Source organism: Melitaea cinxia, chromosome 14, assembly GCF_905220565.1.
Source record: "Melitaea cinxia chromosome 14, ilMelCinx1.1, whole genome shotgun sequence".
Taxonomy (NCBI): Eukaryota; Metazoa; Arthropoda; class Insecta; order Lepidoptera; family Nymphalidae; genus Melitaea; species Melitaea cinxia.
Window position 1 is genome coordinate 3,606,049 of NC_059407.1, and position 15,764 is coordinate 3,621,812.

The 15,764-nt window shown below is 30.8% G+C and overlaps 1 protein-coding gene across 1 annotated transcript; it reads right to left on the bottom strand.

The window, feature by feature from the left end:
- Nucleotides 1-557: 557 nt before the first annotated feature.
- On the bottom strand, nucleotides 558-10,909 carry LOC123659726 (opsin-3-like). The gene is made up of 8 exons (XM_045594908.1): nucleotides 10,857-10,909; nucleotides 10,153-10,344; nucleotides 7,905-8,120; nucleotides 7,479-7,609; nucleotides 6,668-6,807; nucleotides 3,043-3,236; nucleotides 2,327-2,428; nucleotides 558-1,155 (listed from the first exon to the last, which is right to left on the bottom strand). The coding sequence occupies exons 1-8, from the start codon at nucleotides 10,907-10,909 to the stop codon at nucleotides 1,041-1,043; spliced, it is 1,143 nt and encodes a 380-aa protein (XP_045450864.1). The 3' UTR covers nucleotides 558-1,040.
- Nucleotides 10,910-15,764: the final 4,855 nt, after the last annotated feature.

The window sequence follows — 15,764 nt, forward strand, 5'->3', positions numbered from 1 at the left end:
AAAAATGGAAATGTATCATGTAATGCAAAAATTTCTATTAAGACACATTAGCAAGTACATTACGAAAATATTCCTTCCAAACCACTGAAACCTCAAAACAAGGATCGCGTAAAATCGAATGTTACTATAAAAATGTCGATGTCTTAAAGTTCATTAGAGTGGCCGGTGATTCCCCGATAAAAGAGCTCGATAAGCTGCTTTGTGCTCCGCTAGCTATTTGCAAGTCAATGCTCTTTATAAAGTCAATGAGATATTGATAGTTTTGGACTAAAATGGGCACAATTTTTAAGAATTTGTGCATTTACTTTTTTGTATTTTTTTTTATATTTCACACTCAAAATTAATAAGAATGAGTTATAATATTATGATTTTACCACTTTTTTTTTTTGACAGTTCGTGTCATTTAAATTGTGTTTAGCATGATAACAAAATTATTTGCAATTGATTTCAAAATTTAAAATTATCATAATAATAATATAATAAATTTGAATTGTAATAACAGCTTAATAAATAATAATTTATAAAACTATGTTTGCGAGATAAATAAAACGTCAAAATACAATAAATTTATTTATTCGTCAAATAAGTTCGCTCGAGTCGTTGGGATCTATCCGATTTTTTTTATAATTTTTAAATTGCTTTTATGCAACAAAAAATGTAAAATAGAACGCTTTTCCACAAGATACTAATCAATTAAACTAAAAAATCGTTACCTTAAAACAACTAGAAAAATATACACGATAAATAATACAGTGTAAAAACGTTTATCATGTTTAACCACGTTTTATCTTACGAAAATTTTTAATATAAAAAAGCGTTGTCCGAATATCGCGCTCTCATCATTGCTTTTAAAAAAACGAAATTTACAGACGACTCAAATTTTCCGCGAAGTTGAAACTTGACCATGACTTATTTTGAAAAATAAAAAAATAAAAATAAAATGTCACGCTAGTACCGATAGATTCCGTTTTTAAAAAAGGAGTGATGAGTTAATAGAAATCGTTAGCATTGTTTATTCGTGAAGGTTCGGTTTAATCTCTTCAAGCCTCGGCCGTGGGGTTCTGCGTCTGTGCGGTCGCGCCGCTGGATTGTGACACGCTGTCTGGGTCCGCTTCCCGGACTCCCATCCATGGTACTCGCTTCTGCAGCTCGGCTCTGTAAGAAAAAATGATATACTTAAGTATAACGAATAATTTTCAGCTAGCTTGTCATATTTATAACACCATGAAGTATTTTTTATGATATGCTTAGTACAGAACCCATCAGTGGGACAAAAAATATCTGACAAAGCTTAAGGGGCCTACTCAAAGCACTGCATGCAGGGCCTGCTTGCAGTTACTGCCGCAGAGGATGTTGCTCCACAAAGCACTGCAAATCATTTACGCGGCATACGTTGTCGTGTTCACTTGTGTTGTCTTTGTCCTTGCCTAAATTCGTCAGTTTTTATAAATGGCTCCTACATTATTCAAACACCAGAAAATAGCATTGGGTTTGACTGTATTGAGTACTTGTAGCGTTCAAAAGAAAAAAAGGAAGCACTGGTGTAAAAAAGTTTTATATTTTTCATGTAAAAGCGACATAGCCTGCGACCGCATATCTTTGTTATGATAATGATCGTGGTTGGTTTTCCAAAGACATGGCAAATCCCTATACAATTAGATTACGTCCTTCCACACGTCTTTTTCTCGCTGGCTCATTTTTCTTGAAGAAAACAGAGCCAAACAAATAATATAATAAAACTAAACCAACTAACCACCAACTAACTGATTAATTGCTAAATGACAACCACTGACAAGACAAACCCCAGGTCAAATAGAGTAGACAAACGTCGCAATGTACCGACGTAAACAAAATGGTGGTCTAAATCGGCCCGACCGAGCTACACATGTCCCTGATTGCAGTTTACGGAGTGGGGAGATCGTGTGTCGGGCTGGCAGAACGACACTGCGGCCCTGCGACAGGGTGAACAATTAAAATATCGGCCCTGCATGCATACATACAATACGATCGGCAGTGGCACTGCAAGCAGGGCCCTGCAGGCAGTGCTTTGAGTAGGCCCCTTTAGTATAGGGTAGAATATTTATAGAAATAGAAGTAAAATATTCTAGGAGATTATGTCAAGTTGATGTCCTTTTACTTAAAAAAAGGACAATTGTTTAAAACCTGTTCTGTTAGTAAAAAAGTAATTCATTACTGTCATTATTAAAAAAAAAAAAAACGATTTAGACACTCAAATTACAGTATTTGAATGTACTATGACATCGTGTTTATCTAAATTCTGAAATGCCATTATGAATCTTCGAAGTGAGTAAATGTTGTTAGTTACCTGTATCTTGGGTGGTTGATGGCGTAGACCCATGGGTCGATGCAAGATACGACTTTCGCACAAACAGCTGGCACCATGGTCGCTACTGGTGTTAGCAGACTCCTAAAAGAATAAGTAATAATATCATAAAACTTAACACTAGTAATGGAGGTTTTTTTTGTATTGTTAAACCTCAAAAAAACAACATACTTGTTCCTATCCCAAATCTCTTTTTATTAACTGCTTAATAAAACCTTTTTTATTTGACAAGACATGATAAAATTTTGTATTTATCACAATTGTACAGACATGTTAGTTAACGATCTTAACAATAAAGCGAGGCGGCTACCGATTGAATGTATAGAATTACATTTTTATTTCCAAACCCTTTCAAAAGTATTTTTCGGTATCACGTGGAGAGAAATTTGCATATTATTTTCATTAAACGTTGATACGAGCTTTAAAAGAAGAGATTATTACGAAATGTAGGTAATTTAGTGAGACTTGATATATACATGAAAGTTGTAGGTAGTTGAAATTAATAAAAGGATTTATTTATGGAACCTTACCATTATCATCATTTATAATTAGAATTGAATAAGTTTACGTTATTGAAATAGATTCATAAGTATTTATTTTTGGTCTAGAACTTTTTTAAAGATATCCTCCATCCCATGTGATATTTATATGTATATCGCCTACCATTTTAAAAATAATTTTTTATTTTTTAATTATACCTGTCTCCAAAAGCGCCAGTCAACGTGACGAAGGCGTATGGAGTCCACGAGCAGATGAACAGGAAGAAGATTGTGAAGGCAACCTTCGCGATTCTAATTTCAACACTCTTGCCCGCATCATCTTTGTTCGCAGCCAGAGATTTGACGTTCATTTTCTTGGCTTGTTCTTTCAGCATGCGTTCGTGCAGACGTACCTAAGTTGTAAAAATAATGTTTTAGGTTTCTGCCAGAGATTTTTGTTAGATTTCACAAAGCTGATGGGATGTATAAATACATCGTTTGTTTGCCTTCTCTCTAATAATAAGTAACGACAGCGTATCACATTATCCACATGTGAAAAAGTTTTGAATTTTGTTCGCAGTACCTGACATTAATTACGTGGTTAATTTGTGTGTATGAAGTAATATAAATTGATCATTTAAAGCTAATATGGAAATAATACCGCAATGTTAAAGAGGAAACCTTTATAATTCAACATTTTGTATATTTAAAACGATTAGAGTTGATTTCGGTATAATAGCGCCCATTCCCTTTGATGTTGGAAATAAATTAATTCTATGAAACATCAAAGTTTCCGTAAGATGAAAACGAATTTTTACCAACGACGGTATTCTCATTTCGTCTGTTCATATATAGGAATGGTTATGTATTAATTAAATTTCACCGAAATATTTTATTTGAGTATGATTCAATTCAACCTTGACATTTTAAAGTAAGACTTTTATTAGCAGAAGTTTTAGTAAATTCTTGTAATACTTTTCGCTATGTACGGTTAAAATAGTCTAAAATCAAATATCGAAAGGAAGGCGATCGGTCGATTGTGTGCCCCTGGCCATATTGACTTCACTTCACTAACCTAGTGCGACAGTTTCTTTTTGCTATCCGACTTTAGTAAATGTCTATTTATATGTATTATTTTATATGTTCACCGATATCTTCTTTTATAGTAATTTGATTATGGAAAAACGCTTTTATAAACTTACTATAGAAGTAGTCGTATATTCTGGAATGTATGGAATTACAGGCTAAGATCGACATGGTTCAGAACTAAAACAGCTATTTCAAATTATGCTCTAAAAAGTTTTTATGTTATTACTCATTCACGAAATGTTATTTCGAATGCAAAATGTAGAAACGTTTGTCAGTCTTTAAAAACGTAATCATGTAATTCATTTGTTTAAACATTTTATGAATACTGATTTTATTTTACTTGTAAAAAGGTTCATATTGTATTTAAAAATCGAATTGTAGGACACTACAGTATTATGAGCTTTAGTCAGGAATCTGTACCGTTTCGTGCGCACAGAATACAAACAAATAAACGCCGCTAAACCTTCAAGCCGAGTCAGTATTTTTTTTATAACATTCTTTATCCATTCCATCCGATTCTATTCGATTTCCCTGCGCATTGGATAAGTACGCTTTAGTAAATATCCTCAAATTGCTCTCATTTTGACTAGTTCCCATATCCCATATGAACATCTGGACGATACTAATTGAAATTTTGTAGAATAGGAATAAGATATTTTTAATTATTTTGGTTTCATATATAAAGTTTTTTTAACGATTAAATTAAATGAGCTTGAATATAATGAGAATAATAATGTCAATAATTAATTAATTCTCAATTTATTCATTGAGGTAAATCTATAGAGGCTAGAATAGGCTAACATGGTTTTAATACGCTTAATCCATCAAAGTGTAAGTAAACCGCAATTTTATACGCTTATTTAAGAATTATGAATATTTTAATTACTTATAGTGTTTATTAAAATCTCAAGTAAGTTAAATTAAAATGTATTTTTGTAATCTTCCGGTATTTTAACTGGAGGAAAAACTCGAAAGGAATTTTTATTAATTAGAACCGTTTAAGTAATATTCGTTTCAGCGTCTATCTGGAAAATAGGAGTTACGAGTGGAACTCATTTAATCGCTTCCCAACAAGTTTCTTTTGAGTGGATGCTAATTTAATAAACGCGACGGGTCCAACGCGATAATTCTAATCTGGCATTCCAGTGGATGCAAAATGTTGGTTAATATCTTTTTTAGTTCATTAATATCATATTTTAAATCTTTTGTAAGATTTTTAGCTTTTGAATTTTCGAAAATTTTCCTCAATCAATTTAAATATTCAATACTTTTGTTATTATCTATATATTAATAATAATAGTCTTACTTATGGAAATCGTTATTTCTATTGCCAAAAAAAATTGTAATCTTCATTTAATTTTATGATTTTGTCTGTCAATTAATAGAAATAAATGTAAAATACTAACAATAAAAATCTTAAAAAAATCCCTTAAATTCAAACAGATTTTCTTTTTCATATAGTAGATTTCTTGGTGGGGTTACAGCTTTAATTTTAAACAACGGATTAAACTGCTACCAGTTCCCAACTTTTGACGAGTAACTTGAAATATATATACAGGATGAAATCGAGATTAACTCAATATTTATAATTATCGTGAATACAAAAATCGTAATAAAACTTTGATTGAAACTTTAAGGAAGTTGTGAATAAGGTATTATGGAAAATTGATTTTAGGATTTAGATCAATACCTATCTATCATCTACTCGTTTATTCCTATCTTCCCAAAAATTAGTTCATATTCCTTTAATTTCCGTACGTTTTATAAGTGTGAAGTCGGGTAACGATATTCTGTTACGGTTGAATATTTATGACTCCCAAGCGACTTTATGAAAACTTACCCTCGAAACATGTTGATTTAATTGGGAAAATTTTGTAAAGTAATGATATTTAGAAGATCAACAAGTCTCGACTAAGAGAGTAAGGATATTATTTATTACAATCCTTGATAAATACCAAACGATTTGAATATTTTTATTATACAAGCAATAAGCATTATCCGACTCCTCATGAGTAGGTACATACATTTATTGACGTTTAATTTTACTCCATCATTAGATACTAAAACTTTATCCATTTTACAATATTCTAATCTAGACAGAGTTTAATATTAACATCTACCAATTTACGATATTCCTTAGAGTATTTTACTTGCGCATCAAAAAGGGTACGAAAATGGCGTTCAAAGAATATCTTAAGGCCGGAATATCAATCGGAATATTTATTAGAAATGAACGTTTTTATATCGGTACCTTACTTGGATTTAGCTGATCGTATTAAAATAACTATAAATGGACAATATATTTTATGATACCCTTTTATTTCGTAGCCGTAGGTAATTTCAAAAGTTAGTACTATAATACAATAGAGTTTAGTGACTGAGCAATTATTTTTGTATTTATTCAACTGAATCTTAACTAAGTACTTGTAATTGATGCTTAGTATGCCCAATTAGAGTTACTATTGAATACATTTAATCAACGCATGTAATAGAAACGTTAAAGGAAATTATTATTAGTGTTTTGATGTCCCACTTTATTTTACCTATATTTGAATAGAAGTGATGATTGAAATCTTTCATCTTAAGTACTCTAATTACAATAATTTGTGAGATTCAGTCACTTCGAGAATTTATGAAAAAAAGAGGTGATGAAAAAAAAAGTCGCAATATTTCGTGAGGTTCAAAGAGACTTCGAGAATTTATAGGAAAAAAACGTGTTGATGAAAAATAATGAATCATTAATCAAGAGACTTACGGCGCTGAATAGTTTGGAGTAGAAGAAGCAAATGAAGGTCATGGGGAGGAAATAGCTCCAGACGCAAGTGCACATCACGAACACTCTGGTGTCCTGGTCTTCCGTGAAGTAGTCGAAGGAGCACGTGGTGAGGAAGCCCTCTGTGAAAAAAATAATGATGATGTGCACCGAAAAGATAATATTTGGACAATGTACAATTTAAATAACAAGGTACGGCTTGAATAGACAAATATTATATCGAATAAGGTAAATAGCTTTAAATTCTTCACTTAGTTTTATTTATATTATGAATTTTAAAAGGTTAACATACACTTTACATCAATATATCAATTACTTTGCCATTAATTTTACTTAAACAGAATATTACTCATCGCATTACGGTCAGTGCTTTGTATCAAACAGTGCTCTTTCAACGGATGAGCACAATTTCTTGCTAAATTGTTCATGATAAGTCGTTAATATTGGTTTATGTACGCATCGCAACGTAATCGCTTAGTACGATGTTCATACAATACTTTGCTGTATTTTTTAATGTTTGTCTAATTTAATAGTCAGGTTTTAGTTAATATACTAACTCATCATGGAGTCATTGGAAGACTCGTAATTATTTCTCATTTCCATATTTCCATTGAGAATCAAATGAACGTCTGATCTTTGTATCGAATATCTTAAGTACTGATGAAAACTATCAATTGCAGTAGTGGGTGCAATATTTTTGTTAATAATATTTGAATGAAAAAAGTTTTTATTAATCTAGATATAGATACTTTTGATTAGTAGATATATTCGAAGATTTAATATTTTATCATACCTGGTACAAATCGTCCCCAGACTTTGAAGAAAGGCAAGACGGTGAACGGTAAAGCCCACAGCCAAGAGAGCAAGATTAGGATAGACGCTTGCACTCGGTTTAATCTTCCGTCTAATGGGCTTGAAATTGTCCTGTTGAAGAGAATCAATAAAACAATTATCTACTATTACTTATATTATACCAAACAAGAAGAGAGCTTATGATATGTGTACAAAAATGATATGTCTCCACTGGTGACAAGAGGGCTGGTGCATTTTTTGCCCAGAGAATCGGCATAGCGATTCAACGGGGAAATGCTGCCAACATTCTTGGCACATTCCACGCGGACATGATTTATACCAAAACTATCTGTAAATATTTAGTACAAAAATAATGTGAAATATTTGAATGTTTATGAAATATATTTTATTTATTTATTCCACTTACTTGTATCTATCAAAGGCAATAATGGCGTTTGCCATAGCGCCACCCATGCCCGATATCGATCCCAGAGCTGCATATACGTCGCAGCCGAACTCGTAGCCCAGTGGACGTTGATAGAACGAGTTAATGATGAGCAACGGCATTTCTAACATCATAATAAGGTCGAATACTGCTAGGTTGATGACGAACATGTTGCTTGCACTGCGTAGTGATTTTGAACTGAAAGAGAATTATAGATTTTCTAAGGAAGTCACTTTTTTGGCCAAAATGAATCCTAATCGTAACTAATTAAGCAAAAAGGAGTATCGACAAGGTTTAATCTGTCAGAAAAGGGAATATATCAGTAATAGAAAATAAACTTAAATTTTTTAGCAGACAGCAGGGTAAAACAAGTTGAGGGGAATGCAGAGAAGAGAACGGAACAATTCCAATAACGTCAAACTTCCGCGCGGTATCCGATATTGACATGTTATGTACTTTCATATTGTTATTTTTTCCATTAAAAAGATAACGAAGTGCATTAATGAATGCAGAGTTTATAATTTTCATGCTATTCATAATTTATTGAAGTTAAATCTTTTGAAAGGAAAATCTCTCTTCTATTTAAGTTTTATTATAAAAGTATATTCGCATTTTGCATTGAAAAGGAATTCATTCAGAGTAGTGAAATATAATTATTATTTGATGCAGAATAAATTATGCGCACTAAGGACATACCTACCCATTTCATTTGTGGAATTTCAAGTGGACTCACAAAATTACTTTTAGATCATGGGGTGTTAGTAACATTCAAAAACGTAACAATGCTTCTTTCAACCATTAATTTGCTTGTGCAATAGTTTCTAAAATTATGATTTTAAAAATATTTAATTCTAATATGATATGTAAGTAATGTACAAACATAAACGTGTTATACTTGTGAAGTGATCAATACTTTTATACCTACCTATTGGATATTTAAAAAATGTAATTTTTATATTTTAACGCATACGATATCTATGCTTATAGTAATCTGTTTAAGGTCCAATTCTATACATTAAAATAGTCTCTTTAAAATCTTTTAGAGGCTTACTATGATTAAAGAAGCCAAAATACAGTTGTATTTTTATTTTCAGACTTTTTGTCAGTACCGTGAGCACGCATCAGGCCACAACTAATGAATAAATTTGACAGTATGGCTTGATTTTAATTTGATATTAATATTGGAAAGGGCATGATAGTCCAAGTAGGTATTTATTCCAAACTTCAATTATTAAAATACGAAAGAAAATATAATATTAAAATATCTAAAATAAAGAACATCAGGAAATCGGTTTCATATTTACCTACAGCAAATGACACAGATACGCCGCAAACAGGGAACGATAAAGAGAATCGAGTAAAAATACGCGATGCCCGATGAACATCGGAAACGTTTTCAAAACTCGTCGAGCAGTTCACAACTTTGCTCGTGACACTCGTTTCAGATTTACAACGAAGCATGAATACAATATGGATAAGTTTATATCTTTACCGATATAAGACTACTGTGCAGTTTTTTGCCGATTATTTTAGCAGAATCTGCAGTCCAATGCTAGTTTAAGACAAATATATATAATTGATAAATTGATGATTTAGAATTGCTTTTGAAGCCAACTTGGACAAAGGTATTTGATTTTTTTATAGAACAAAAAGGTATATTTATTTATTCAAATAGGTCTTTTTGTTTCGGTCAATAATTGGGCAGAGAACTAATATACGAAAATTTTAGGTGGAAAACATTAATAAAAAGTATTTTAAAAACAAATGATTGTATATTGAAAAATTGTTGTACAAAATTATTGTATATTGATAAAATTGATTATTTTTTCGGTAGTGTTTTACATAAAATTTAGGTGGTTTCCTTATAAATTTCAGTTGTATTTATACTCAATTATCCAAATATCTATATTTATTTCATCAAAGAATTAAATGTCAAGAAGCTTAACGATTTTGAAGACGCGTCGCGACAAGTGCGTTTACAAACTTAATTAAATCGGCAGCAAGCAGTGACGGCAGTCAACGGCACTCGATCGCCGAATTGTTCCACGTTATTAACTCAAACCGTTCAACGTTTCCTTAGAAATCGCTTCGATATTTGGAGATTAATAACCAGTGAAAGGATGTTGATTTTTTTTTAATTAGTCGTATTCAACTCAAGTCTTAATCGGAATCATCGAAATCATAGAGTACTTATATAGGCCTAGTGGGTGGTCAAATTTCAAATACTTACGTGCTAAAAATCCATATAACGATGCCGTTTCCTAATAACGAAGCCGTCATAAGAATGGTGTAGATAAAGGCTAAGCTGAAGTGCCAGTATTTGCTGACGACAGGAAAGTTTCGCCAGTGCTCGTGCACCAGGCCCTGATGTTCTTCTGGAATGTTCCAGCCTAGCATGTGTTCAACGACCTCCTGTGATACCCTGTGAAAAAAATACAAATAAGTATTGTATGCTCCGATAAAGTAGACGTTTTGAACAATATTGTTCTACACTTTGTACCAAAAAAACTAATTCTTAATAACAAAATAATAATTTACATGATTTCAGAATTCAAATAAAGGGAATTATCTATATTCTTCTTTTAAAATTGGTTTTCGCTAAAACAATTTGCAGCATTTTCTGTGAATTAAAAGTTTTGTGGCAATAATGCGAGTATTTACAAAGCTTACTTCAATTTCAAGAAAGTCATTTAAATTAACCAATTTGTATTCGTAACGGTGTTGGGCGTAACAGAGGGACCAAAGTTAAAGATTTTCTAATTTTGTCTTGCGGATCTTAGAAATTAAGTTAGATACAACTTTTAATCGCTGTCATAATAAAAAGTTTTTAAATTCAACATTAAATGGTATATCATTTCTAGTTAAAATTCAGAATAATATATTTTAGAGTAAAAGAAATATTTATTAAAGTAATAAAAAAATTATTGTACTTACATTTTTAATGGGTATGCCACAGGGCCGATGTCATCGGTGTAGTTGGTGGCCATTTTGTGCACCGTTTACAACAAAATGGTTGAATCGCCTTTTTTTATGGGAATTATTTTTGCATTTGAAAGAAAATTGAAAATTGCTAATGTTGGCTGTTGATTTATGACGAAGTGAGTAGTCCGACGTAGGCAGTCGCTTCTCACTTGTGACAACTGCTGACCAGGCTACTCTTTTATATCAAGCTAGCATGCGTGTCTTTTAATTCCTTAATTTAATAAAACAGTAAAGCTTCTACTTTATTTGGTCAACTGTATTACATGCTCTGTATTCTTAGTGCGCTGTAATTCCCTTTAATTTGATTGTTTTTATAGAATTTGTACTTCAGTATCACGACATCACTTCCTCTTGTTTTTTTTACATCAAGCATCGTTTTTTACAATTTGCCGATCGAGACTGGAACCGTTTAAACATGTTGTAAGTATTTTAATAAACTTTTATATTTCTCTTTTTCTTTCTATTTTAGGTCTAAAATATTCATTTTCTTAACTACTTTATAATGTAACAATTCGAACATAAGAATCGTATAGACACAAGCTAAGCCGAAGTACCAGTATATCTATTTCCAAATTTGGAACGTCATCTTAATATACATAATTATACATATTAGGTAAAATATGTTTTATATAGATATAAAAGTTATTTTGTCTATTTAAGCGAAAATAAAAACTAAACGGTTGAAATGTCGTAGTCATTATGAAGCATCTTTGTTTTATCTATATATTTTGTAGACATTTAGTACTTTTGGTTTTAAAATAGATAAAAGGTTAGACCTTTATTGCGGCTACAGCTTTAAAACCTTTTAAAACCAATGAATTCTGTCAGAGTTTTATAAAATATAATTTAAATTATTTTGTCGAGTGCGGAATGTAAATTAAAAGCTTTTAATAATGTTCAAAAGCATTTTGGTTCCACGTACCTATAGTATTTCTGAATATTGGAAATTTAAAATTTTGTTTGTTTTATTTTTCTACACTGTAAAAAGCCTGTCCTACGTTTTAATATCTCTCAGCTGGGAAAAGGCTCCGTGACTTGCAAAAGTAAATTATAGAAATATATTGTAATCCACTAGGTCTGTGTTTATTAAGCTTGTTTATCAAGATTTAATGGAATACAATGTTAATTTTATAACACACAATTTATCAATTATATTATCAATCATATTTATCAATAACTGTATCTTCCAATGCAGTTATGTTAAAGTTGAACTGAAAATACAGTTTTTCCCAAATTGAAAATCCAGGAAACTGCTCTTTAGGATGTTTTCCTACAACCGTAGTTTGTAAACCCTCTAAATAATGTATAATTCTGTTTGCTGGTAAACGAAAAAAACCGACTTCAATTACAGCGACAAGTAATACAACGTAGGTAGACGAAAAAATAGTCAAGTAAATACGCGTTATCAAATAATTAATGATGGTGAAAAATGACGTTCATTTTGTTTCTTTTTAAGTGACGCTGTTCTTAACCCTATTTTAATTAAACAATTTATTGGTAAATAATTCGTTAAAGCTAAGATGACCCTTCATTTTCTGCTCAGGGCGTTATTGGTTTGATTCCCACCCTGAGTCGGGGTGTAATATATAAATATTAACCTAAACACAGGCACTGAGTTGGCTATCTTAGAAACAAACGACAGTGTGCTTAAAAAAAGTTATTGGTGAGACATTATTTTGTAATAATATGCGATCTTTAAAACAAAATAAATATAGGTAGGTTTGTTCATTTATTTCTTAACAATATTTCCAAGCCGACGAAAGAAACTCAGAAATTTTCTTAAATTCTATTCTCTAAGACGGAAATTCATTCAAACTAATTAACTACAGTTTAGAATTTCTATCTTACTAGTTTAACTAATTTTGGTCTGCTTTTTTTAAAATAAATTCCACATTGCATTTTTATAAAAATTTGTTTTGTTTATTGTAGTGGTTAATGATTTTAGAAATTTAGGTACAATATTTAAAGGATTATTTTATAATAACTTTTTATCTTTATCCCTTTCTGTTATTTTACTGTTTTTTTTTTTTATATTTCATTGCTATTTTTTTATTACATACATAAAATTTTATTAAATTTCAATGTATACAATTAACTGTTTATCTATACATCTGCCTGCCAAACCCGCCTGCCTAGCGTGGTGACTATGGGCAAAACACATGAGTTCAAGCCATTTTTGGCGCGAACTTGTGGAGGCCTATGTCCAGTAGTGGACTGCGAAAGGCTGCTATGATGATGATGATGATGATGATGTGATCTATACATCTATACAAATAAATAAAATTGGAGTGTCTGTTTGTAATATTAAAATAACCGCTTTTTAATATATTCATATGGATGCATACACAGTACATATACAAAAATAACAATTTTTAAAATTTTTGTCTGTCTGTCTGTCTGTTTGTTCCGGTTAATCTCTGAAACGGCTGAACCGATTTTGATGGGGCTATCGCTGGCAGATAGCTGATGTAATAGGGAGTAAGTTAGGCTTTTATTTCAGATTTTTTTTATTTTATATCTCTGCGAACTAAACAATAACTATTTTGTTAAATTCCACGCGGACGAAGTCGCAGGCACAGCTAGTTATGTATAATTTATAATACATATAATTTATAATTTAAATATTTTTTAATTTATTTATATACAAACTTTGTTCTGACAATAACGAAAACAGTAAGTGAAAGTAATGTACGTACACACATTGCTGCGATTTATTTTTGTTCATGCAGAACATATATACGTTGTCTGATAAAAAATAATCACCCTTGTTTGATATTTGTTGAGGTCATAAAAATATGTAGCTCGATTGAAAGCAAATTCTGATTTTTTGTTGATAATATTTCATTAAAAATATTTTCAATCAAGTAAAAAGTCGCTTTGATGACTTGTTTGCGCCATATTAAAATCAACCTAGGAAATTTTCATTGTAATAAAATTTGGATATAATTAATAATTTCAAACAAAATGTTTCGAGACAATCTCGTTTACTCTGCATAAAAATTTGATACTTTTTTGTGGTTCACGTTACGTTTTCTTTGTCATTTTTTCACTTTGCCCCTGTAAGTCTGTAAGGATTGACTGAGCTCAAAATTTTCGCTTATTTAACTAGAATGTTTTTGCTTAAGTCCGATATTTTAAGAAAACTATTATATTATATAACATTTTAAAAATAACTCAAATACCAGGATTATTACAATAATAACAAGATCGTAACCAAGTCCCAGTTCGGGCGCCACGACACAGATCCGAGTTTAGAACGTGATATGAATTACATTTACCTAAATATCAGGCACACATATATACATTCACATTGCTAAAGTAACATAAATGTGTTATTAACATATTAATTAAATTAATTATATTAAATGATATGTAATGTTATCAATAGCCTATATAGACAGGGATTGTCTGTAAGAAATCAGTATCAGTAAGACTGCCTTTGCATTTTGTCAAGTAAATTTTCTTTGATCTAATTTTAAAATGTGTAATACAGTAATAAAATTAAAAAACAAAAATCGGAATAACGTCATTTTTTAAATAGTTTATAGTCAATACATAAGGTCGTCTGTTTCAAAGGTAACTTAATTTTAATCAACAGCCAACAGAGACTTTTTTTAACGTATATTTAATTTTTTAAAGATTATTTTTTTGTATATTCATTAACGTTAACACCCAGACATGAATAAATATTATTTAAATTAAAGTTTCAAATCGTAACGAGATGGTAGAAAACGAGTCAAACCCGTGACACACTTACTTGAAGAGGCTCTACGTGGGTCGAATATAGTTTTCGGTGTGATAAATAAATACACTATTGATTTAACGATTTTCATTTTTGAATTTAAAATCTTTCAAAAAAATGATTATTATCAATAACAAATACATAAAACATTTAAGAATTTCTGATAACCTGCTCTGATCCACCTAAGCTGGGATGCAGGAACTGGTGAGTTAAAAAAAAAGAAAATCAATTTCAAATCGTCTTTTACAAATTGAAGTTATATTTATTTTTAGTGAATAATAAGTATAATTGAGGTGAGAAGTGATTCAACTCCAAGTCTTCTCCCATATAGAGAAAAACCTTTGTTCCAGCTGTGGAATAATTAAAAACTATTGTAGTTCTGTCAAATGTCCATCATCGTGTTTTCTCTTTTGTTGCGTTCTAAATTATGACAAACAACTAACATTTAAACGTCTCTATTATTGTACCTATATATAAACTAGCTGCCCGGACAGACTTTCTTTTCTTTCAAAAGTTAATAGGTTTTTTTTTTAGTTTTTAGCCTCCCATGGGCCTTAAGAAACATACAAAAAAATAAATTAGCCGAATTGGTCGAGCCATTCTCGAGTTATGCGCTTAGCAACATTCATTTTTATTTATATAGATAATTTTTATTTATATAGATAAAATGCTTGAAAAATATTTATTTTTTAAGCATTTTATCGAGTTAAAATAGATTATTTAAATATTTGATGAAATTTTATAATTGGTAAGTATACAACATTTTTTTATCAGATATTATATTAAATTACAATATTATTATTAAAAAATTAATTAACATTGATATTAATCGCAAGTTCAATATGACTTACTTTACGTACATATACGTACATAATCATAATTTTGAGAAAGGATCGCTAATCGTTTAATAAAGGGAACTCGTCAGCCTTATTACAGTACAGCAATATTAACACTACCTTAATCTCATAACAGATATTGATAATAGCTTGGCACGTCATCAAGGAGCCATGACAGTAAATCGAAATCTATGTTACCATACCGCCATTGCTAAAGCTAATCTCGGTAGCCATTAAAGACAGTGCCAATACAGGATATACTCGTACTACGTCTATACTGTG